Source organism: Aptenodytes forsteri, unplaced genomic scaffold (genome assembly GCF_000699145.1).
Source record: "Aptenodytes forsteri isolate BGI_AS27 unplaced genomic scaffold, ASM69914v1 Scaffold102, whole genome shotgun sequence".
NCBI lineage: Eukaryota > Metazoa > Chordata > Aves > Sphenisciformes > Spheniscidae > Aptenodytes > Aptenodytes forsteri.
This window is the reverse complement of record NW_008795771.1, coordinates 165659-191100: the sequence shown is the minus strand read 5'-3', so window position 1 is coordinate 191100 and position 25442 is coordinate 165659. Positions and strand designations below refer to the sequence as shown.

Genomic DNA, 25442 nt, shown 5'->3' with positions numbered 1-25442 from the left:
GTGAGCCGCCAGCTAACTTAGGACTATATCTTTTCTAGATGAATATAGGAAGAAAGACTGCATTACTATAGATCAAACTTTGCAGCTAGTAGGAAGGCAATTTTGTCTTTCAACAGTCAAAGCATCAATTTGCATATAACTATTAAGTGTAAATATTTGGAAGAATCTTGTGTTGAAATGATGGAATACAGGAAACCTTGCCAGCTCCTGTCTACCACATACATGGTGGATCAAACTAAGAAAAATAATTTATTTTCTCTGAATTTGTTTCCTGAACTGTGAAGAGAGAGGAGGAGGATGTAATTATTTGTTAAATACTTGGCATTTCCGATCAAAGGAATGCCATGTAATTCTGTAAGCTGCTTATGCGATAAACAATACAATAATCTAGACTTGTTTCATTTATGTAGGAGAACAGAGAGATGCAATCTCAAACTAAGTATTTTCTTTTGAAAGCTTCTGACAAATTGTTTTCTTCCCCAAATTTCTTAGTTCTGTTTTGTTGTTGACTGTTACCCTGAAGATGTTGAATGGCAATTTTTCTCTCCCTGTCATGATACAATCACATGTGAATCTCATGAAATGTGTTGTAAGTCTTTGCCTCCATGTTCATTTAATTGAATTACTGCAAATGTTTAGACAATAATAAAGGTCTTCCAGCATATATTTCCTTAAATTCTCAATGTGTGACAGATGTATAGCATTACTTCCCCCCTCCACCCCCTCGACTGCTTGATGCAACAGACAGCAAAGGGATTATGAGGGAATAAACTGTCTCCACTAGAATTCCTTCTAATGATTAACTGGTAGGTGGGGATGAAAGAAAAGAGAATTCTGTTTCTCTTCTCTCCCCATAAAACTTAGAAATAAGAGAAGGAAAATACAGGAAGAGGAGTTTATTCTGACATGTCAAATGGATTTAGATGGGCACGGAAGAATTTTGGTGTCATCCTTACCTTCACTTTCCTGGTTATGTACTGACTCGTGATAGGGCAAGAACTCTGCCTTTTTCTGAGTAACTCAATGTAGAACTTTCTGGATTCCAATTATCAGTTCCTGAAAGAAGACACTTGATTCTACCTTCTCTCACATAAATGCTCCCTTTCTTTTTCTTCTTTGCTCTCGTGGTGCAATATTTCTGTACCAATCTGATCTCTACTATTTGGGACCTGCCTCCATCCAATATATTAAAACATAAGGTTCATGAATATCAGCCAGATGAGAACAGGAGACATTTGGGAATATTCACTTTGTTGCCAGGAGAACAAATGTTGACTGACTCTCTTCTGGATGGAAGTTGCGGAGTTCTGCCACACAGCACAAATTTTGGACAACATAAGATGAAATTTCCAACTTCGAGTAAAGGCATCGCATTCTGTCCAGCTGCTTGGTAACTGCAGCAGATATTTAACAGATAGAAAAACAAAATCAGGCTATAGTGCATTCATCTTAGTCTACTTCAATTATGTGGATAAAATCTGGTGTCAGATTCCACATCTTCAGAGTATATGTCAGTACTTGTACAACAAGGTTATTGAACTGGAATTCTAATTATCTTTCAAAGCAATAATATCCCACAGAACATTCTTACTATTGAATTACAAAGCTCAGTTACAATGGCAACATTTTTTGTTTTGAACCTGGACTTTTTGGGTTTGAATACCAGAGCAGTATTTTGTTTTCTTCCTGATGTTGACACAAAATTTCAGCATCTCAGAGTGAGATAAGGGGTTTCATTGTTAAACATGCAGTTAGTTGAGGGAGATGATAAAGGAGGGCCAAATGAAAATTGAAATGTCAGAGGCAATACTGAATTTGAATAGGAGAAAACCTCACTGTCATTTTCTCTTTGTCTCATTCAAGTATCCACAAGTTGTAGTGATTTCTTAACTGTTACCCTTTGCTATGTTTATTAATCTTACTAGTCTTTAACTCAATTTATGTAAAATTCTTTGAGGTGTTTGGAGCATAAAGGAACTGGTATTAAAGTACCTTCTGCTCAGTATGAAGTAATAGTAGTTACCAGATGAAGTCTCTTATCTGTAGTATAAATCCCTTTAATTACAGATACAACCTTGGAGTGTTGATATATTAAAAAAGCAGTATTATTCTCACTGTAATGTTACCTTTTTGCTACCTGATTTTATAACCACACTTGTTTTACCTTCAGTCCTGCATCAACCTAGCTGTTATTTTTCAACTTTCCTTTTTAAAGGAAAGAATTCTGGCTGCACACTGTTCCAACTCTCACACCTTAGGGAGACTGATATATTAATATTAGCCTATCAATGTACAGCACATTTTTTCCAGCTATGTCTCATGTCCAATGTTGTGTATTGTATGGGTGAAACACAGCTGATCAATCTGAAAGTTTAATTAAAAATTGGGAATAATCATCACATATCTAGAACTCTAATGGGGGGTTTTCAATCAACAGTTTGAGGAAATTCTATCATCATTGATAGAATTTTTAAGAATGGTGAGGATGATTGCTCATGGAGATAGAGAAGTTGGATACCTAGAGAAATTTGGGTAGTTGTAATTGCCCTATAAGCAGGGCATGGGTAAGTAATTGCATCTCAGTGCACTAATGTGAAAAGTCACGTACCCAGGGATATAAAGGATACATGAACAAAAAGTGGACTTTCAAGAGACTAAGAGAAGCACTAATTCTGAAAAGATAAGGATATTAGGGGGATATTCTGTTGAACAGGTGCTCTTAGTGTATCATTGATGAAAGGATGATATAGGCAGGAAAATAATAAGCCCAAATAAGCAGGAAAATATCAGGTAAAGGTAGAGAGTTATGTATTCTGAGATGAAGAATATTTTGCAAGAATTGAAGGAAACTGAAATACAAAAGGAAGATGTAGAAGAGCATATACAGTGAATGTTAAAGGTACTGGATGTGTGCACTGCATAGAAAATGATGGAAATAATAAAAGTTGCGGGGTAGCAGTATTTGCTAAAGATGGGTTTCTTTTAAATAAAAAGGTAAAAGAAGAAGTGTGGAGAACAGGACTCTGCTTTCATCAAAATCGCTTTGAAAAAATTCTTCAGAGATGGAGTTGGAAACCTGCTGTAGACACTTGAGGCCGAATTTTCAATATAGATAGCCATATAAGTAATACTTTTAGATAACTGGTTGTGAGAATTGTATTATTCCATTAAAAACTATTACAAATTGAAGGCCTCTGTTATTCCTGAATGTGGTAGTTGCCTAATTTATTTGCTGAATAACTGCTTTATCACCAAGAAGAGATACTTCTTTAGGCAATTAATGAGGAGTTATAGAAAACATGCTCAAAGAAAATAAGCCTGGATGAAATTATCAAAAGTGGTCTTGTTATTCCTGAATGTGGTAGTTGCCTAATTTATTTGCTGAATAACTGCTTTATCACCAAGAAGAGATACTTCTTTAGGCAATTAATGAGGAGTTATAGAAAACATGCTCAAAGAAAATAAGCCTGGATGAAATTATCAAAAGTGGTCTTAGTTTAAATTAAATAGCATGATAAGTAACAATAAAAAAAGGTGATATATCTTAGACTTTCATTCCAAAATGGGGAATTGTGGTAATCTAAGGGAACTGGTTAGTGAATTTAGATGGACTAACATGCTATTGGGTAATATTGGGGACTGGAGTAATGAAAATGGAGCAATATTAAACAATAAAAAGTGCAATGTTCTGCACTTTTACAATAATGATAATAATTTCTGTCAGGAGATGGGGGTTTATAAACAGAGAATAACTGGTAAGGAAAGCTCTTCAATGTAACAGGCAAAGATATTTCAAATATCAAAAGCTGCAAATTGGGCCTAGATAAATACAGGCTAAAAAAGAGGCACTTTTGATAGTGAGAGTAATTACTAAAATAATTTGTCAATGACTGAGGTAGATTTTTATCACTCTGATTTTTCTAATCGAGAGTAAACATTTTTCAAAATACAGATTTTGAACTCAAACTGGGGTTCAGAATATGCCTGGGGGTTATGCAGCATCATCCCTTACTAGAAAGGCAGTGGTCCGTGCCTCTTGAGAGAGACTTCTTTCCAGGTCTTGTTCCTTGTCGGGAAGTTCATTCTTGTTCTTGAATTCCAGGCACAAGAGTCACTTATTTACTATATTTATTTCTTGGGACAAGCCTGTCCTTAGCTATGTGCTTGTGTTAGATGATGCTTAATACCAGTCAAACCTTTTAAACCAGAAGAGAAGTTTAGAATAGTGAAGAAAAGTGTCAAAGCAGGAAATCAGAAAGTGTGAGTAGATCTCTCTAGATCGGGCTCAGCAAACAGGTTCCCTGTGTGCTTCAGCTACGTTAGGAGCTGATGAGCTATCCCTTGGGGGCAGCTGCCCCTTGGTGCTCTTCTCTTTCTCTGTTGAGTATGCAATCTGCTGTCCTCTCACCTTCTTACTTTACTCTAGCCTGGCTCATATTGTCTTTCGGGCTAAATATTTAAAGCGTGCTATCTCTTTCTCCCCTTCCTTAGAAGCTTCTGTAAGTTTACAGTACTGTTTTGCACTTCACGCGGGATGTGTTAAATAGCTGCCACCTTACTCCGAATTCTAATTATCTTTCAAAGCAATAATATCCCACAGAACATTCTTACTATTGAATTACAAAGCTCAGTTACAATGGCAACATTTTTTGTTTTGAACCTGGACTTTTTGGGTTTGAATACCAGAGCAGTATTTTGTTTTCTTCCTGATGTTGACACAAAATTTCAGCATCTCAGAGTGAGATAAGGGGTTTCATTGTTAAACATGCAGTTAGTTGAGGGAGATGATAAAGGAGGGCCAAATGAAAATTGAAATGTCAGAGGCAATACTGAATTTGAATAGGAGAAAACCTCACTGTCATTTTCTCTTTGTCTCATTCAAGTATCCACAAGTTGTAGTGATTTCTTAACTGTTACCCTTTGCTATGTTTATTAATCTTACTAGTCTTTAACTCAATTTATGTAAAATTCTTTGAGGTGTTTGGAGCATAAAGGAACTGGTATTAAAGTACCTTCTGCTCAGTATGAAGTAATAGTAGTTACCAGATGAAGTCTCTTATCTGTAGTATAAATCCCTTTAATTACAGATACAACCTTGGAGTGTTGATATATTAAAAAAGCAGTATTATTCTCACTGTAATGTTACCTTTTTGCTACGTGATTTTATAACCACACTTGTTTTACCTTCAGTCCTGCATCAACCTAGCTGTTATTTTTCAACTTTCCTTTTTAAAGGAAAGAATTCTGGCTGCACACTGTTCCAACTCTCACACCTTAGGGAGACTGATATATTAATATTAGCCTATCAATGTACAGCACATTTTTTCCAGCTATGTCTCATGTCCAATGTTGTGTATTGTATGGGTGAAACACAGCTGATCAATCTGAAAGTTTAATTAAAAATTGGGAATAATCATCACATATCTAGAACTCTAATGGGGGGTTTTCAATCAACAGTTTGAGGAAATTCTATCATCATTGATAGAATTTTTAAGAATGGTGAGGATGATTGCTCATGGAGATAGAGAAGTTGGATACCTAGAGAAATTTGGGTAGTTGTAATTGCCCTATAAGCAGGGCATGGGTAAGTAATTGCATCTCAGTGCACTAATGTGAAAAGTCACGTACCCAGGGATATAAAGGATACATGAACAAAAAGTGGACTTTCAAGAGACTAAGAGAAGCACTAATTCTGAAAAGATAAGGATATTAGGGGGATATTCTGTTGAACAGGTGCTCTTAGTGTATCATTGATGAAAGGATGATATAGGCAGGAAAATAATAAGCCCAAATAAGCAGGAAAATATCAGGTAAAGGTAGAGAGTTATGTATTCTGAGATGAAGAATATTTTGCAAGAATTGAAGGAAACTGAAATACAAAAGGAAGATGTAGAAGAGCATATACAGTGAATGTTAAAGGTACTGGATGTGTGCACTGCATAGAAAATGATGGAAATAATAAAAGTTGCGGGGTAGCAGTATTTGCTAAAGATGGGTTTCTTTTAAATAAAAAGGTAAAAGAAGAAGTGTGGAGAACAGGGCTCTGCTTTCATCAAAATCGCTTTGAAAAAATTCTTCAGAGATGGAGTTGGAAACCTGCTGTAGACACTTGAGGCCGAATTTTCAATATAGATAGCCATATAAGTAATACTTTTAGATAACTGGTTGTGAGAATTGTATTATTCCATTAAAAACTATTACAAATTGAAGGCCTCTGTTATTCCTGAATGTGGTAGTTGCCTAATTTATTTGCTGAATAACTGCTTTATCACCAAGAAGAGATACTTCTTTAGGCAATTAATGAGGAGTTATAGAAAACATGCTCAAAGAAAATAAGCCTGGATGAAATTATCAAAAGTGGTCTTAGTTTAAATTAAATAGCATGATAAGTAACAATAAAAAAAGGTGATATATCTTAGACTTTCATTCCAAAATGGGGAATTGTGGTAATCTAAGGGAACTGGTTAGTGAATTTAGATGGACTAACATGCTATTGGGTAGTTTTGGGGACTGGAGTAATGAAAATGGAGCAATATTAAACAATAAAAAGTGCAATGTTCTGCACTTTTACAATAATGATAATAATTTCTGTCAGGAGATGGGGGTTTATAAACAGAGAATAACTGGTAAGGAAAGCTCTTCAATGTAACAGGCAAAGATATTTCAAATATCAAAAGCTGCAAATTGGGCCTAGATAAATACAGGCTAAAAAAGAGGCACTTTTGATAGTGAGAGTAATTACTAAAATAATTTGTCAATGACTGAGGTAGATTTTTATCACTCTGATTTTTCTAATCGAGAGTAAACATTTTTCAAAATACAGATTTTGAACTCAAACTGGGGTTCAGAATATGCCTGGGGGTTATGCAGCATCATCCCTTACTAGAAAGGCAGTGGTCCGTGCCTCTTGAGAGAGACTTCTTTCCAGGTCTTGTTCCTTGTCGGGAAGTTCATTCTTGTTCTTGAATTCCAGGCACAAGAGTCACTTATTTACTATATTTATTTCTTGGGACAAGCCTGTCCTTAGCTATGTGCTTGTGTTAGATGATGCTTAATACCAGTCAAACCTTTTAAACCAGAAGAGAAGTTTAGAATAGTGAAGAAAAGTGTCAAAGCAGGAAATCAGAAAGTGTGAGTAGATCTCTCTAGATCGGGCTCAGCAAACAGGTTCCCTGTGTGCTTCAGCTACGTTAGGAGCTGATGAGCTATCCCTTGGGGGCAGCTGCCCCTTGGTGCTCTTCTCTTTCTCTGTTGAGTATGCAATCTGCTGTCCTCTCACCTTCTTACTTTACTCTAGCCTGGCTCATATTGTCTTTCGGGCTAAATATTTAAAGCGTGCTATCTCTTTCTCCCCTTCCTTAGAAGCTTCTGTAAGTTTACAGTACTGTTTTGCACTTCACGCGGGATGTGTTAAATAGCTGCCACCTTACTCCTAGTGGTTTCAAGGCTGATACCACATTTTTAAAGTAAAATAAGAAGTATTCACTGTAGAAACATCTTCTCAAACCACCTTTCTCTGTTAGCTCTTTGTGGAGAGTAAATGAGCAATAGTAATTACATGGATGTCAAATGAGTATCAAGAATGTGTTTTCCTCCAGCATTTGTCATTTTCGTGGTCTTGTATCAATTCTAGTTCAAGAACACAAGAAGAATGAATTCTTTCTTCTAATTCACAGAAGTACTTTGCTCTGTACCATACAGGAGGACTAAGATAACAAAATAGCCTCTTCCAGTCTTCTTCAGTTGGACCTCTTTCTCTGGATCATTTGGGTCAATTAAAATAATTTCAACAGAGGCAGATTTTCAGACTCTTCACCAGCTCTTAATAGCTCTAATAATCTTACTCAGAGCAGTATGGAAAAGGCAAATTGAACTCCATGGCACATTACAGGAGAGCCCTTGTGGCAGATCAAGTAGTGCTCGCTGCAAGCTGGAATTTCATAAAATTGACACAGCCCCCATTAAAAACTGGCTCACTGACAGATCTCAAAATTCAGTTGTTAATAAGGAAATATCAGTGGTTGGGCTGTCTATAGTAGGGTCTCATAGGAAAGTCTTGATCAAGAATACTGGTATTTTGAATGATTTCAGCGATGAATTTTTGTAGTAAAGTTGACAGATGACACAAAGACTGTTGGAAAGGGAGAGGCTGTATCTGCAGAGTAGTAATTTGCTCCTTCAGTAAAACTGGAGACACAAAAATTAAGAGGGGGGAAAAAAAGGAGGTGTGGGGGGAGAAAGCCTGTGGGTTATATTTCAAGGTGAGAGATTCTGCATAGTAAAGTAGTGATTTAGGGGAAAACTTAGATATTTTGTGTAGTATAAGATCTTAGCTATGCATCCCCTGAGCGTTGTCCTGAGATAAGTCTGCTTTTGGAAAGGAACACAAGTAGAAATCTGGAAATGTTCAAGCAGCACTGATAACACTGTTACAAAAATTTCCAGTCCTGGTGTCCACATTTCAAGATGGATCTGGAAACAATGGAGCAAGTTTAGAAGTTAAAGCTGAACAGATTATCTGTAGGTTGCATTTGCAGTATGCGGTATGAACTGTTCAGCATACTGAAGGCAAGTTTCAGAGGTGTCCTTAATCACTGCGTGTAGGTACTTGTGTCTGAAGAAGAGGTTTGATATATGCTGAAAGTTGGAGGCAAAGACTTGAACCTCAGAACAAAAAAAGATTCCCTAACACTAAGGAGAATGAAACATTTCCTACTAATAGGGGGAAAAAATAGTGGATTCAACATTGCTTGAGCACTGAGGCAAGGTACACTTTGATCCACCTCCTTGTGTTCTAGTTTAGCAGTGGGGTTGCTGTTATATAGATAAGTAGGGTTGCAAAATTAAAGGAAGAGGGTATCTGTTTGCGAGATGTGGCATATGTAAAATATGTTATATTATATATATGTGTATATACACACATGCATTATATACTTTTTTTACTCTGTGGATATGAGTTCTTGCGTTGGCCCCCTTCCCTTATGAGCCCTGCAGATATTGAAAACATTTGCAGTTCAGGAAGTACTTATTTTTTTTCCCCAGGAAAAAAAAAATGGTTTCCAGAGTCTGTTTAAACTTTCTGTGAAGCATACTGGGGACGGGATGGTGATCAAGTGACTCTGTGCTCTGTGGTCATACAGAAGATCCTTTGTGCAGCCTCACCGGTGTCTCTTGCTGTCAGGCTCAGGGTCACACCAGTAATTAGATTTGGAATCGGGGAGAATTTCCTCCCAAGCGAGATTGGCAGGGAAAAGGTATCTTAGGATATTTAGGAAATGTATCTTGCCTGTCATCGTAGCTGGCAAGTATGTTAATGATACTGTATCTTTCTGTGTGTCGGTCTGAGTTTTAGATTTTTGAGGTTTGAAAAATCCTCTTACTTAAGATTTAGGTTTTTTATAGAGCACTTGGGCGATCTGTGATGAGTTGCAGTATAAAGAAATCAAATCTGATGACCTAGGGTCCTTCTCCTATGAAATCAAAGTGCCTTGTTGTTTGTACCTTTCCCCTTTTCCATCTGCAGATGGACAGAGATGCTTCATTTTAACGTGCCAGATCATGAGAGAAAGACCAGCAGAGCTTTATTATTAACCCTCTTCATTCCACTGGGGACTAGGACATATGTCCTCTTGTGTCCACATTCTGACTCTCCAGTACAAGCTAGAAGAGAATCCTTGGTAAATTAATGAAGTTAAAATGCATCCTGACCTCTTTCATTTGTACCTTTTTCCCCTATAAACCAGTTAGGAGGAAAAAAACGAATTATCAGTGCCACCTGTACTTCAGGTGTGACTTTCATGGGAGGTCACTTAGACTTTGTGCCCTTTTGTAATTGTACAAAGTAAGAGAGTATATTCTGTAAGAGAATATATTTTTAAAACAGCTAATTTTTGTCTGCCCAGTGAGAGTGGTTTCCCTGTGTTTTTAAAGAAAAATAAGTTTGGAAAAGTTTAATTTTTAAATGACTTTCACTTGAAGAGCTTTCTATTTGGTGTATTAATCAAGCTGATGAAAGGACATTAGTAATCCTTAGGTGTGCTATAGTTGCATGAATTGAAGAAATCTGTGGTGAAAAGTTATTTTATTTTTGTTACACATTTTCAGTATGAATTGACAGAAAGCACCGCATATTGATTCCTTACAGCTGATAAACACATCTACTCCCAGACCTCATGGCTTGTTGACGAGCAATTTTTTACAAACATTTTTTTTCTGTTTACGATTTTTATGCTGGAAGGCAGTTTTTGTTTTTCGGGTTTTTTTTCCCTTCCTTTACCTTTTATACCTTTTATATCTATCTTATATCTGTTCACAAAGCGCAGGTGGGGATTGCATTACGAAGTAAAAAATTCATATTGGTAATTCTAGCAATTCGTATGGAGTAAGGGAGCCAAGTCATATATGATCCTTCACAGAATGAACAAACCAGAGATTTAATTATTCTGAATCTAATAAAAGAATATCAGATTTGTTGTTGTTTTAGTAAATAGGTTAAATTACACTAAAAATGTACAGAGTTATTTAAATATGTAATTATTATGGTTACTGTTTTTTTTAGTGAGAACTACGGTAATTGAAACAGATGTCTATGTTAACAGCATTGGCCCAGTTGACCCAATCAATATGGTAAGTTCTGATTATTGACAGAAAACATTATCTGAATGATGCTATGGGTTAATATTATGAAATAATTCTGATCTCATTCAAATAAGTTTCTTTATTTCTTACTGTGTATTCTTATGCTGTTGGGTATGATTGTGATTATTACAGAAACACCTTTAGACTTTCTATTTGAAATTGTTGTAATTTTTAAAATATATTTCTTCTTTAAAAAAACTGAGACCGCACAGAGAACATTGTATCAGGTCCTTATTTTGGTTTGTGTTGAACACTTTCACTATGTTTGTTTATACCTGGTTTATCTCTGGCCCAGTATAATTTCCTGGAGTGACTCTTCAGAGGTTAAGAAAAATAACAATTGACCCAGCATTTGTGAATAAAACTATTTTCAATGCAGCGATTTATTATTATTTTGCAAATTCATAAAAAGAAAAAATTGAAATTAACTCTTTTGTCCTCCTTTTTCCATGTCTTATTTAGTTTTATGCGTCCTCTTCAGTGTGTATACATAACTGGTTTCTTCAGAAGTTAAGCAATGCATCTCATCTAGTTTCCGGTAGACCTGTTGTGATCTGACCTATCTATTAGGTACCAACACTGAAGTAACAGCACTTATGAGGAAGTTGAGCCTGTGGCCTTTTCTTAAACCACTTAGATTTTCTGTCATGATGTGCATTGTATGAAATGGTGGTGTTGGAGGCTTTAGAAAGGCCTGTTGCATGACTGCTGCCCAGGACTAAGACTGGGACTGGCCCTCAGCTGAGTTTGAGCTTAGCGCCCTCCTGCCTTTTTCCTTTTCCTCCTCCCTACAGAATTGCTGACAGTGTTGAATTTGCATGCCAGAGAAGCCTTTTGTTCAATCTGAGGCTGGAGTATGCCAGCGCAGGGGGCTTATGAGCGTTTGGTGAAAGCACAGTAATTCTGGATTATTATTAAGGATCTTACACGTATGTCATCATGCTTGGATGGGGAATATCGACTTTCAGCGATGGAAAGCCAAGCAGGAAAAACTAATGGTTCTTAGATACTATGGATAAAGGTGCCAAAAGTAGATGATGCAGATCTGTGGCAAAGGCTATTCATTCCAGCATAATGGTCTAACAAGCGTAGGGTTGTCATTACCTGGGGCTGTGGCAGGGAAGTCTATGTCTCAGGCCAGAGCTGTACGTAAAGAAATGCACGAAAGAGCAGAAGAGTGATGGGGTGGGGGAAACTTTTCAGTTTCCATGCCCAGTATAAGTGGTGTCTTTGGTTTTGTCTGTCTTCCTGCTGCAGTCTCTCTCTCTTGCTTCTCTCCATCCTATCCTCTTCTGAAGGAACTTATTGTGGGAGCAAAATGTGTAGACAGGCAGCTACCTGTAAGGAGGATATAGCAAATGGTAGAGGCTCCCTTTTCCGTTAACCGATGTAAGTCCTTCAGCCTGTGGCCAGTAGGTATTGCATACACTGGAACTGAAAATGAGAAACGCTTACAGCTTCAGTTTTCCAGTTTTAATGAACCAGCATGTGGCTGGCTTTGCAGGGTAGCCCTGCCCCATCTCCCATGCCCTATTCTTGTCTCTGCAGCCCCTGGGCAATCTCCCTGCTGCTATGTACCATGGCCTCGCCTGTGCCCACAGCTGCCTTCTGCTTGCTCAGCCCAGGGCCTGGGAGGCAGCATTATCATGCACCGCACTTGCAGTAATGACAGTATCAGCCGTGGGACTATTTCATGTCACTCCTTTAGAGGTCTCCCCACATCTGCTAGAGCTCTCCTAGAGCTGGGGGGTGATGCTTTTGCCATGGCGCTAATAAAAGCCCGTCATACTGGCTTTTAGTCCAAGGTAAGGATAGCATCGTGTTGAAAAGGCATATTACTTCATTAGAGAGCAGGATCCGAACGGTTATAATGTACATCAACTGAATGTTTATCCCTCTCACCTTCTGATTTCTGTTTAAAAAAAAGATAACAATGAAGCATGTCACCAAAGGGTAATAAGGTAAATGTCATTAAGACATAGAACTTCAAAAACTATTCTATGTTTTTTAAAAATGCACAGAGAACTACTTAGCAATTTAAATTACAGTCTAAGGGCACTATGGCCTTCATAAAAGAGCAATTGCTTTCACTGGGCTTGGACTCCAGGAACCTGGATCATATGAGCATCTAACATCACTACAAAAATCAAATGTTTGTGAAAATAAATAAAACCATATATATGCAAATAATTTGATTAAGGAATGAAAAAAAAAGATGTTTTTAATCTGGGAAACAGCATTCTCAGCAAAAAAATAATTAGAGATTTGACCCTGTAAGCTCGCTTTATGTGAGCGGTTGGTTTCATTAGGAAGGCACTTCCCCTGGAGTCAATATTGTTTGAGATTGTTAACCAATAATCCAAAAATTGCTTCTATTTCAAGAGCTGTCCTTAGCCCTTCATTTGATCACTTAATGTGAGAACATGTATCTGTGATTCCCCATTGGATTACTCATTTGCCAGATACATTAATTCACTCTGGCAAATGAGGTCTTTTAACTATTTAGTTTGGATACAATATGGATACAAATTGGATACAATATGTAGAGAGTGTTTTTTCTAACAATGATGCTGAAGCAGCAGATCAAGGGAGTATGTTTGTTTGAAAGCTTCAGAAGACACGTATGAGAGGAAACGGATTTATTTTTATAATTCAGTCTATTTTCCTCTTACTATCTGATAGACTTTCACTTTCATAAACGGGATGCTTTAAGTGTATGTATGACATTCATTAGAATTTGTTTTTGAAGGTTGTTGTGTTTTGGCTTTCACCATTTAACAAAGGTCTACACAAAATTCTAGATGGTATAAACACCCCATGCTTAAGAGCTGTTCTTCTGCAGCATGTGATCTCTTTAGGTGTCTGCAACCTGAGTAAACATTTTTAACAAACGTCTGGATCAGTGGAGTATTTAGGCTTCTAATACTCATTAAGTCTAAAGATTTTTGCATCTGTCCTTTAGAGCTAACCTGTGCTATGCATCATGCAACAATCACATAAAATGCAGCTAAGTTCATTTTTATGGCCGAAGTCTTGATCCTCAATAGCTCTGCAGTGGTCTAGGGATTTCTTAGCAGAATTTACACGTGATGAATATTTAGAGCCTGGTTTTCCTCTATGTGGAAGCTCATTCAGTTGAGCACTTAATGTAGATGTACTAGGCTCTTACTGCCTTTATCTTTCCTTCCAAACTAGGACCAAGATGAAAAAAAACCACTCTGTTTGGTGGTACAAGTAGCAGAAGCTGATATATGGTCCCTGTGTAGAAATGCATGTTGATCCATGTTGCCTGCGGGCCTCATTAGCTTTCTCTGTCCTGTATTCATCCCCCAAACCCTATGTGTTCATAAATACATAACTCTTTGTGCTACTGGTACCCCAAGGGGTCCAGGGGAGAACCATGCCAGTGCCACAACTTTTGTGGTCTGACAAGACCATGCAAGTGTGCAATTCAGTGGGTTGGGAGAGGCATGGCAGCACTCCAAGACATTTTTACCTTCCTTTAACTAAGAGAATACCTGATCTTGTAATCTCTGTTTGATCAAAACTCTCATGACAATAAAAGACTGCTACCCCAAATGAGAGAAATTTTTGGAGAAGGAATACAGGAGCAGTTCCTTAAGTAAGAAGCAGTATTGCGTCATTGTGCCAAAGATGAAGAGCAAAAAGAAAAGTTTTTACTTTCCCTGTCCTTAGACGTTGACTATTTGATCAAGTTCCATATAGTAAATAGTGGAGCAATAGTCAAGTAACAAAAATGGGGAAAGGGTTAGAAAGAGGCAGATCATTTCTGTAGAGACGCATAGACATCATGACTGATAGATTAAAAACTAGCCAAAAGAAAATGCTCTACCTCTGTCTATATCTGTCTGTGTGTAAGTGTATACATATATAAATATGTATGTTTACAGAAACAAAATTATGTTTTAAAATTCCTTTGCTCTTTCATGTGTTTCCAAGTCATGATTTAACGTTTTGAAACGTTATATTATCATTGCCATTTTAGTGTGTTTGAGGGCTACATATTTTTTTCTTCCCTTGCTGTGGATGCAGATGATGTTCTCTATTCAGCTTTTGTATTTATTAATGGAACTCAGTATTAGAAGGATCAGTCTGAAAATTCCAGGATAAATTTCTAGGACTGCACTTCACTGAAACAGTTTGGTTTCCTTGTTATTTCCCAATATTTCTGTTTCTTCTGCAGATGATTTAGCTTTTGTCGCACAATCTTTGCTAGTTATCCAATGAAGGCTACCGTGACTGCAAGCTGAAGGCCATTCTTTGAAGCCTAGCACTCTTATTTTTAACAAGATAGCTAAACCACTGAGCAAATCAGATATTCACAGAATACACAAGGTGCTACTTTGGTACACAGACTGCACAGCCTGGACACTGTTAGGATACAATTTTTCCTGTCATATTGTACCATTTATGACTTTGTGTAGAATGTGCTGATGGTGAATTTTAAGTATCCTTTGACTTCTAAATTCCATTTCATTTTCAAGTTGCAGTAACTAGCAGCAGATTTTTTAATTATTTTTTTTTAAGGTATTCAAGTATCAATGTGATCAGTATCCTAATACAGATTACTCAATGTTATTGTACTTGTGGAGGGTGCTTTGCGGTCAGGTGTGTCACTGCACTTATTCTTGCGGTCAGGTGTGTCTCTGCACTTATTCTACTAGTCACTAAATTTGTATTGAAGGTTTGAAGGTTTTGTACTCTTACTTTACAGTGCCAGGTAATTTACATTAAGCACACTAGAATATAAATAATCATGACCCAAAGTTACATTATCTGAAGCTACCCTGAAATCCAGTACTCAAAGATGCACACTCTTTGTGTGCATTATTCTGTAAATCAATGTATTTTTAACTGTTTTTGAATGATATTAAATGTTTTGTTACTGAGCAAATAGTAACTAGTATAAAGGAAAGATGAGGCTTAGAAAGAGACAAAAATAGATACTGGAATTAGCAAGGCCCTGATCCTGCAGATACCTAGGCATGTACTTCAATTTACCTGTGTAAACCGTGCCACGTTGACTTAAGGATTTAACAAAAACAATAGGAAAAAATCCAAAGTAAGAAGTGCATAAAAGGAAAAATATGAATTCTCTCTCTCCCCCTCCCTCCCTGTCTGTCTGTTACAGAGAGCTGTGTGTCTAAGTGAACATAGTTCCATACAAGAAACATAAACATAATAAATCACAGTGCTATCCAAATGCTGCAGTGTATAGTAATGTGCTGGTTTTGGCTGGGATAGAGTTAATTTTCTTCATAATGGCTAGTCTGGGGCTATGTTTTGGATTTGTGCCGGAAACAGTGTTGATGATAATACAGGGATGTTTTCGTTACTGCTGAGCAGTGCTTACACAGAGTCAAGGCCTTTTCTGCTTCTCACCCCACCCCACCAGCGAGCACCATGTGACGTCATGCTCAGCATATAAAGCTGGGGGAAGAAGGAGGAAGGGGGGGACATTCGGAGTGGTGGCTTTGTCTTCCCAAGTAACCGTAACGCGTGATGGAGCCCTGCTTTCCTGGAGATGATGAACACCTACCTGCCTGTTGATGGGAAGGAGTGAATGAATTCCTTGTTTTCCTTTGCTTGTGTGTGCGGCTTTTGCTTTACCTATTAAACTGTCTTTATCTCAACCCATGAGATTTCTCACTTTTACCCTTCCGATTCTCTCCCCCATCCCACCGGGGGGGGAGTGAGCGAGCAGCTGTGTGCTGCTTAGTTGCCGGCTGGGGTTAAACCATGACAAGCAATATTTCAGGACTGGATGAACACGGCTTGATAGGGCTTGTTGTGGTTTGTGAACTGCATTTGAAGCTTTTCCTGGAGGTTGGAATTGCTTTCATGTTTGAAGAAGACTGTTTTGAGGAGAACCATTGTCTCTATGAGGTTTATGATGACAGACTGAGAGGAAGAGCATGAGGGATGCACTCCTGCCCATGTTTGAGAATTTATGAGGTTTCCTAAGGTGGCGTGGGTTCAGCATGCAAGCATGGCAAATTTTTGGAGAGTCAGGTGTGTGCATTTTATGCAAGCTGGTTCCATTCTCTTTCAAGTGGCAGGAATATTTGTTCATAAATCAGGACAGAAGTACCAGTAAGTCTTTAAATATTACCTATTTCTTATCATACAGCATCTTCTTTGGATTAAGCAAGAATAATAATTTTTTTCCAAACTTTCTCTTTTATTTTGATTAGGAAAGATAGATTCAAATTGTTTTGGTGCCTGTCAGCACTGTAAGTGATCAGATTTAATTGACTGCTACTCAGATGAGTGTTTGAGATTGATGAGCACAGTGTTTATTTACAGCAGCTGAGTAAATGTTCCTTCAGTAGGTTTGAGCATCATTTTTTCTTTATGAAATATCTGAAAGTGTCAAAAACCTTATGTCTGTTAGTATTTCCTATTTTACCAGCTCTAGGAACTTGTGTAATACTTCACAAATACAATTTCATGAATGTTTTCTGTTTTATTCTGAAAAAAATAGCTTAAATTGATTAGCCTGGCTCTTGCAGGCAGCTAGTTTGCCTACTGCTATTGCAAGGTAGCTCTAAGCTTGCCCTGTTCGGTTTCAGGGGAATGGGCCAAGTACAGGCAATATTCTGCTCATACTGGCTCAGCACAGCAGTTCCTGGGTCACTCCCAATTTCTGTGATCATTTTGAAGGGAATGGTGAGGGATGAGGGAAAAGGCAGCCATTGTATGCCAGACAAATATTGCAGTAACTTTCTGAAACCAAACCAGAGTACAGCCATCTTTTCAGCCCCCACGTTAAACAGCATTTGGTACTTGTCCTATTCTCAGCTGCTGTTTACTGGTTGTCCCTTAATAGATATGAAGTCAGGACAGGTAGTTAAGTTTCGACACAAGATACCAGAAAAATCTATGTTCTTTGCTGTAAAATATGCCCTCATTTGTGTGTGCCATTTAGCAATGCTCTAATCTAAGGCTGCAGTCTTTTTGTGCTGTGGTTCACTCTTAAATTTTGTGTTAGACTAGTTCATGCTTTAGGAGACACTGTTTTTGTGTAGTACCATTGTATCACTTAAGCCACAGTTGGCATGGTTTCAATATAAATAATGGAAAAAAAAAAATTACTTTGACTTAACTCCCCTGATATCAGTAGAGTGTGCCAGCATATACTGGTTGGAAATCCAGTTTATATCATCTCAGATTCTTAGCATCCACAGCCAGAGCAATAACCAAACTGCTTTTGAAGTATCTGAGATTTCAGATGTTAGCGTTCTGTATTTGCATAAGGCTAATTTGTTAAAGAAATAGCAGAAGTCCTGAGCTGTGGACATGGTTGGGGCTAGAAAATAATTCTGAAAGGCTTCTTCCTTTTTATCTGTGGTCAGTCTGTCAGTGTGCTGTGAGCAAACACCTTATTTTCTTGTGTTCCCAGTACTTTATCTACTTAAGTGTTGATGTGAATGTACTTCTTAAAGCTCTTCCTTTGGTACTTCTGCACAGGATGTCTTCCGTGGTTACCTTCTCTTCTCCTGCTCTCAACTACTTCTTGGTAGTTTCATGCATGAAATCAGCAACCTTTTTGTGTCAGTTGCCTGCTATTCTCTGTATCTCCTTTTGTCCAATCCAGAATATTGCCTTGCGTCCCTCATATCTGCTCACAGATGTTTAGTCAGCTCAGTATGGCTAAATCATAGCTTTAAATCTTCCCACTTTTTGCCCCTTCCATGCTCTCAGTTGCTGTGGATGATCACTATTTTGTATGTCATTAACGCCTGAAATCTAAAAATTTTCTATGATGTGATGGATCTTAGAACAAGGAGTAGGGTCTCAGTTGGAGTCTTGCAAATTCTGATTGCAAAGCAACTTTGAGGGGTTTTATTTTTTTTTAATTTTTAATCCATCACACAGAATCTCTTGTCCAGACTCCCATTGTTATAACATGTTTTTGTAACCTTTCCAATTGCAGTCTTGCTCCATTCTTACTACCTAGAGATGTCCTACAGAGAGAATTTCCCACTGTTTCTACTGAGTCATTTCTTGCTCAGGTTTTTCCTCTGTCTCCTCTTTCAGTGGACCTCACACATAAACAGTTTCCTTTTGCTTTCAAGGCACTTCAAAGCCTATTCCCAGCCATTTTTAGTTGGTTTTTTCCCCCAAGAAGCCATTTCCTATCTCAGATCTCACTAGCTTCTGCTCCCATCCTTTCAACTTTTCATACCACTTTCTCCCAAGCTACCATTTATGCTTGAAAGAAACTTTTGATAAATGTCTGCAAAGCCGCTTCATTGTTTCTCATCATGTTCCTTTTTAAACTTTCTTTTCTTTTTTTTTTTTTCCCCCTTTCTGTGGAGGCTACAATATATCACAAACTATTAAGCTTTTGTTGTGTTAAAATCACTACCTGCAATTCTGAGTAGTATGGGGTTCTCTGTTTCCTTTTGCTTATGTCCCCGTTGTCTTCCCAAATTATGTCTTTTATGTTAAATTCAAACCGTAAGCTCCTTGCAGAGGATGTGTCCCCTGTATAAGCAGAATTTGAGTGCCTGCACAATTCAGTTGTTATCTGAGATGATCTAAACCAAGAATAATGTTAATACAAGCACCACATAGTACTTCACTGAGAAGGTAAAGGTATTGACTAGTGCTAAAGCTAACCCAAACAGTGCTTTACTTCTGCTTTTCCCCCCAAAATTGCACAGACTGCTTGGCTGCTCTGTCATACAGTTTATTGTTACTTCCAATGCCTTAATATCCTTTCCAAATACTTTCTGTCTGCTTCTGCTGTGGTTGTCTCCCTTATGTCTGCAGCTCAGACAAGCTACGTTTAGTTCCTTGTCTTGTACCTCTTATCTTTGTGTCAGATAGATGATAAATATCTTGAAGAACATTACACACCTGTTCTTTGTTATTAATTCCTAATCTGTCTGTCTATATGAAATTTGTGATGCTGCATTCCAGTTGTGGGAATAATTCGGCTAGCTTAGATTTGAACTGGGTTTCAGGAAAAAAGGCAGAGGATGTGCTTTAATTGTTACGATAGCTTTTAACAGCTTGTTGCAACAGAAACTGTCCTCGACAATGGCTCCTACCATACAGGTTATCATTGCCTCCTTCGCTGCTGTGCTCCAGAGGAAAGCTGCTGTCGTTCACTTGCTCCTACAATGGCTGGTGCCAGGACCTGTGCTGACACTACAAGACCTCGTCCTCTGTTAAAAGCTGGGCAGCTACAGGAACAGGATTTTTCTTCTCACGGTGCCTGCTATGGGAAGTTCACTTTACACGCAGGGGGGGAAATGGTCTGGATGTCCTTTCCTGCGGCAGCACCTCAAAGCTGCTTGCCAAGGAAGCAGACCCACTCTTGGGAAGAGTGTTTGCCCTACTACCTTGTTAGCAGGGGTGCCAGCACTGACAAAATAGCTATTAGGAAATGCAATGTGCTTTTGCTAGTAAGTGAATGTAGCTTCCCTGCCTGTTGATCTTGGCCTTTATTATTTTTATTCTGTTGTTGTATGATTTTAAATTTCATCAGGTCTCATACATTCTGGATGGTTATTTCAACCACCATGGAGAATGCACATCTAAAACACTTTTTGGAGTTTGTCATTCATTAGCATACAGTAAGCGCTGCATGAGATTTCACCTTTTTGAATAACAGTAGTGTCTCTATTGTAGAGGGTTAGCCCCACAAAGGGTTATGCCCTTAGGACCAGTAAGTAAATAGAGGCTCTATCAGGCAGTTCTTAACAGTTGTCCATGCTCTTATATCTTCAGTGTAGCAGATGATTGATATTTGGAGTTGCATGACTGCCTCATCAACCAGAAAGCTAAACTGATAGGAGTGCTGTATTTCCTCTAGGATCATGTATCTTACAGGAGTTGCAGGGTAGAAAGCAAACCCAGATAAGTCTCCTTGCCATCAATGCTGGGATTTTGGAGCATGACAGGAAAACCATGGAAATAAAAGAGCAAACAATAACTGTGCAATTAATCTTGCTTTAAAAGCAGTTGCACTATACTGAAAGGTGAAGCACTGCATTTGAGACTTTATAGCTTATTTATAAAAGGAAACTGGAGAAAACCATGTATGCTTGAGTAATGTGCAGTTTTATTGCTAAAGTTGTTTATGGGACCAATTTTGACTGCTTGAGTCTCTCTAGTTACAGGAAGGTAGATGTAGCTGCAGAATTTAGAAAGTACAGTCATGGAGTTGATAAATTACTACTGACAACCTCAAAGCCCAACCTTTAATCCATATCAGTATTCACTCCTGGGTTTTTAATATATATGTATGTATTTATGTCTGATTTTTTTGTTCTGAGTTGTCTTCTCTGTTTCTTTCTGTAGTTTAATGTTTGTTTATGAGTGGCAGTGGCTGAAAAGTTTGAGTTCCAACTGAAAAGCAAAGCAAAACTTTTTATATCATTTTCAGTGTGGGAATTTATATCGATTATATATATAATCTACTTCCTCTCCTTATGCTCTCTTCAAATGCCCAAAATCTAAGCTGATCAAATAAAAGCAGAGATTTTACTGAAGTGCTTTATTTACTTTTCTAGCTAATCTTTTGACTATTGGCAAGATTTTAATTATAGTTTCTAATCTACAAAGCATTGAAATAAATCTTGCCTTTTATTCATATTGTTGTTTGCATCTGTCACTTTGCATGTTCAAAATAAGGACTAGATAAGCACAGATGCCAAATTATGATGTGAAGAGTGATGGATTTTTTCTGTATTGTGACTATGTAGGTCTCTCTGTACTCTCTCACCTTCTGTAGATATGATTTGCCATATTTCCACTTACCCTGTGCTTATGTTCTCATTGCATCCTCCAGTTTGATTATCTGTACAATTATAACAATCTGACTGGGTAAAAGACTCTGGGAGCAGATGCTGTGCACTTCTGTTCAGTGTATTTCCTGCAGCCCCCACCTCTTCCACAGCTGCAGTATCATTAATGTAATATTACATGTACATGTACAATGAATCATTGTGATTTGTTGGATCTTTTAGATCTCACCCTAAGTTCACTAGGTTTAGATTGCTCTAGTGAGCAAACTAAAATGGTTTACCAAAACAAGAAATTCTACTTTTGCTTCAGTCCCAGCGATGGGGATAAAGCTCTGAAACCGTTGCTGGCCCTGAAGCAGCTCAAAAATCTTTTTTAAGGGCTTTTAAAGTAACCCACCAGGGAGACCAACCACATTTTAGAAGGTTTGTTAAGAGTAGTTATATATCAAAGATAGGTTAAGTATTTTAATAAATTACTTAATAGCCCCTTATTGGTGTCCAGAGATATTTGGGTGAGGGAAAAGGTAAAGGTTACAAGTGTTTATTGGCAGCACACTGGCAAGATGAAGATAAATTGGCTAATGCTTGATGCTTTATTTGGTGCTTACCTCTTAGGAAAACATGTGGTTACCAGTTTTGTCTATGACTTTCTTTGCTGCTTAAACCTCTTAATCAGCATACTAGACTGAGTCTTTGATGTTAAATCACATCTCAATGTCAAAACATATAGGTTGGTAGAGTGTTTTCTTTAGTTTCCCCTTCTTCACTTTTTTTCTGAAGAATTCCCTGCCTGCCTCACATAAAGTTCCAGTTTAAGGAATTAGAAAGCTGAATAGAATGAAGAAACATGGGGAAAATATCTCAAAGCTCAGATAACTGAATAAGATGAAGCCATGTCACACTTGGTAATCGAACTGAGTTCAGGGGCTCCCTCTGAAACAGATTTCTGAATTAGCTTGTTGCGTTCCAGAAAACTCCAGGTGCCCTTCAGGTGAAATTTTGAATCTGGGAGAAAAACTGGGGTGGGTTTCTGAGCAAAGATGAAATGACAGGAGGATGTATTTATTATTTTTTCTCTGAAATTCACTGGTAATGAACCGTATTGCAGGCCTGTAGTTGGCTAACACAATTTTTCAGCTCCGAGTTTGGTTTTGGGACTTTTTATTGCTTTTGTGTTTGGCCCCAGAAAACCAGGTCATTTTTTTCCTGTTCTCAGACAAAATGTGTTGCAGTTAACGTGATCCAGCCAAGAATCTACTCATTGTTTGACTTCTCCACACTTTTTACTGTGGGATATCAAATCAGTTGTGAGACTGCCAGACAAAATATCCAAGAAAAATGGTTTTTCTGCTTTGTGAGATTTTTTTCCATTGGTGTGATGCAGTTTGTGCTGAGAAACAATCGTGTAGGATGGTATCTGCTTCCCTTTCTTTCACAGCTTTCCAGTAAAAAAATGAATCCACTGGCCCATTTTCATGTCTGACTGTAATTGAACTGTGCATGACAATGAAACTGCTGTTGAGGATTCCATTTATTCCCATGCAGTAGCTGTTCCTACTTCATTTGAAGTAATTGCTTTTATTTATTAAATTATTTTCTCTGAGACTATACGCCTGCTTGTCAATATTCACACTTTGTTCACTGCCTGGCCCTTTAATGGTAATCTCTGATTAGTCACTGTGTTCCAGCCTTCGAAGTTTGTTATGATCTTTTAGAGAGGAAAGAGATGGAGGAGGATTGCAGTTATCTGTAAATAATTAAGTAGGTGGGCTCTTTATGCCAGCTGTGCAAAAAAGAGTTCAGTGATCTAATCAAATGCCAAATATGAGCTAACGTGTGCCATGGTTATTGAACTCTGTGAGGCTAAATATGAATAAGCACGCATTTTGCTCAGGCTGTGACTAACGCAGCCACAGATTGATTCCATTTTATTCTGCATGGTTATTTTATCATTAGTTTCATTTGAAAGAGAGAGTAGTAAACCAATTTTTACGGTTACACAGTGGCATTGAATGGTGAGTTTTATGAAAGACTAATAGAAGTAGTGATAAGAGTGTTAAATTTAACTTTTTGTAAGAAAACAAGGAAAACAAAATAGTGGCTCAGAAAGATTTGTTGCACTGAAAGTATGATGTATAAATACGGTGTGCTGTTGTGCTTGCTCATATGATGTTTAAACAAAGATAGGGCTTTTATTCATCTAGTTTTGGAAACAAAGTACTTCCATAAAAGACAGTATAGTGATTTTTCTGCCTCATTTTCAACACATTTTAGAGACCCAGATTTCCCCTTCTTATAGGGAAATATGAAATATTGTTCAGGAACTGCAAATTTAAGGGAATTCAGTGTATGGATTCGTAAAATCTGAAAATTTCAGGCCCATTTCAAAACTAGATTTTCAGAAAGAATCCAACTTTCTTGATAATCCCCCTAGCATAGTTTCCCTTTCAGGCTGTTGCTCTCAAGCATCTATACTGTCACAGCTGCATGGTGCCAGCCTCTTAGTTGTCTGATCATCTTATATGTTTGCCTGTGCTTGGTGACTGCTTGGGGTCTATTTGGACCTATGCCATCTGGCTTCTTCTGAAGGGAAACTTGTGTTCAGAAAGGAAGCTAATATACATGAGTCCCATTTTCAAATGCCTTGCACCTCTACAATGTGAGTACATGTATGTGCTTGGACATTATGCTAAAGTTCACTTGAGTGAAAGGCAGTTTAGGTATAATGGGTTGAAAATGTGATCCCATGTGAGATGCATTGTATGAAGCCTCAGGATGTATTATGGACCCTCAAAAACAGAGAGGTCTCAGGGAGGCATAGGACAAATAGATATGCTGAAGAAGTAGGTAGCAATGTTCAGCAAGGCAGATGTTAGAAGCCAAATAAATGTTCTTGGGAGAAATCAGAGAGCACTGACTCTGGGTCCCTGCTGGAGAGACGGGTGGACTGCTGCTGCCACCCACTGCGAGGCTGCAAGTCCATGTCTTTCAGGTGGGATGAATAGTAGGGTTATGCCTTTGGTTGGCTGACTCCTGAGGGAGAGGGATATGTCTGGTGCTGAAGTTACAAATGAAGGACCACCCTCTGCAGGTATGTGACAAGAGGCTAGCAATTGGATCTCGTTATACATTCAGCAAGATACTTGGAAACAAGTAGTTACTAATTTTATGATATTAAACTATTATGTATTAGATTCTTTTTGAACAGTGATAAATGTATCATGAAGGATTTTAACAAAGTTGTTTTTTTTTTTCCCCAAAAGTTCTTTAAACAACTCCTGTAATACATGGGTATGATAAAAACTTGCACATTTAATACTGAAAGGTAAGAGAATACAAGCATCTGGGTCTCTGTTCCTTGTTCCTTTGCTTTGTGTGTTCAAAATAATCTGTGCTCTCCTCTTCCTTTTTTATCTTAATTTTTTAAGGTGGTTGGTATTCTATGGCAACCTGAGTTTTCTTGCTCTGGGTAGATTTGACTGTAATGACACTTTGATAAATTTCTTTTTCTCAGACAATGCAGTGCTACTGTGAAGTGGCTGCTTAGAGCAGCACCTTCAAACTCAGATAGTCTGCTCTTTCCATACATTTGCTCGTGTCTGTTGATTTCACTCACTGACTTTTTTTTTTCTCCTATTTGTACTGTAAAGGCAACATGTAAATCTTTGTTCATTCTGTTCCATTTAAGCCCATTAAAACACTTCTCCGGTGCACTGCCTCGGGCTCTTGTTTACACTACTGCAAGGCAAGTTTCCTTTCCAGTTGTAACCACTATGGATGAGCACAGAAAGGTGAATTTTAAGGTTAAACAGGCCCTGGGTTTTCACAGGTGTCTTGAACATTGTTTACAGAAATAAAATAATGAAGGAGTTGTTTTGACCTGCAGAATCTTCCCCTGATGGCAATGCAGGAATTGCATTCCATTCCTTGCAATGCAAGGAATAAGCAGAGTTTCAGAGAAAAGTCATCTCTAAAATGCATTTTTGATTAGTCCTTTTGTTCCCTATGTCCCTCCACTGTTTG

The 25442-nt window shown here is 37.9% G+C and overlaps 1 protein-coding gene across 1 annotated transcript in view; it reads left to right on the top strand.

Annotated features, from left to right (window-relative positions):
* Positions 1-25442, top strand: part of GABRG1 (gamma-aminobutyric acid type A receptor gamma1 subunit) — a 47103-nt gene that overhangs the window by 6672 nt on the left and 14989 nt on the right. The window contains exon 3 of the mRNA XM_009283592.1: positions 10559-10626. Coding sequence (XP_009281867.1) covers positions 10559-10626 — 68 coding nt within the window. The remainder of the gene's footprint in view (positions 1-10558; positions 10627-25442) is intronic.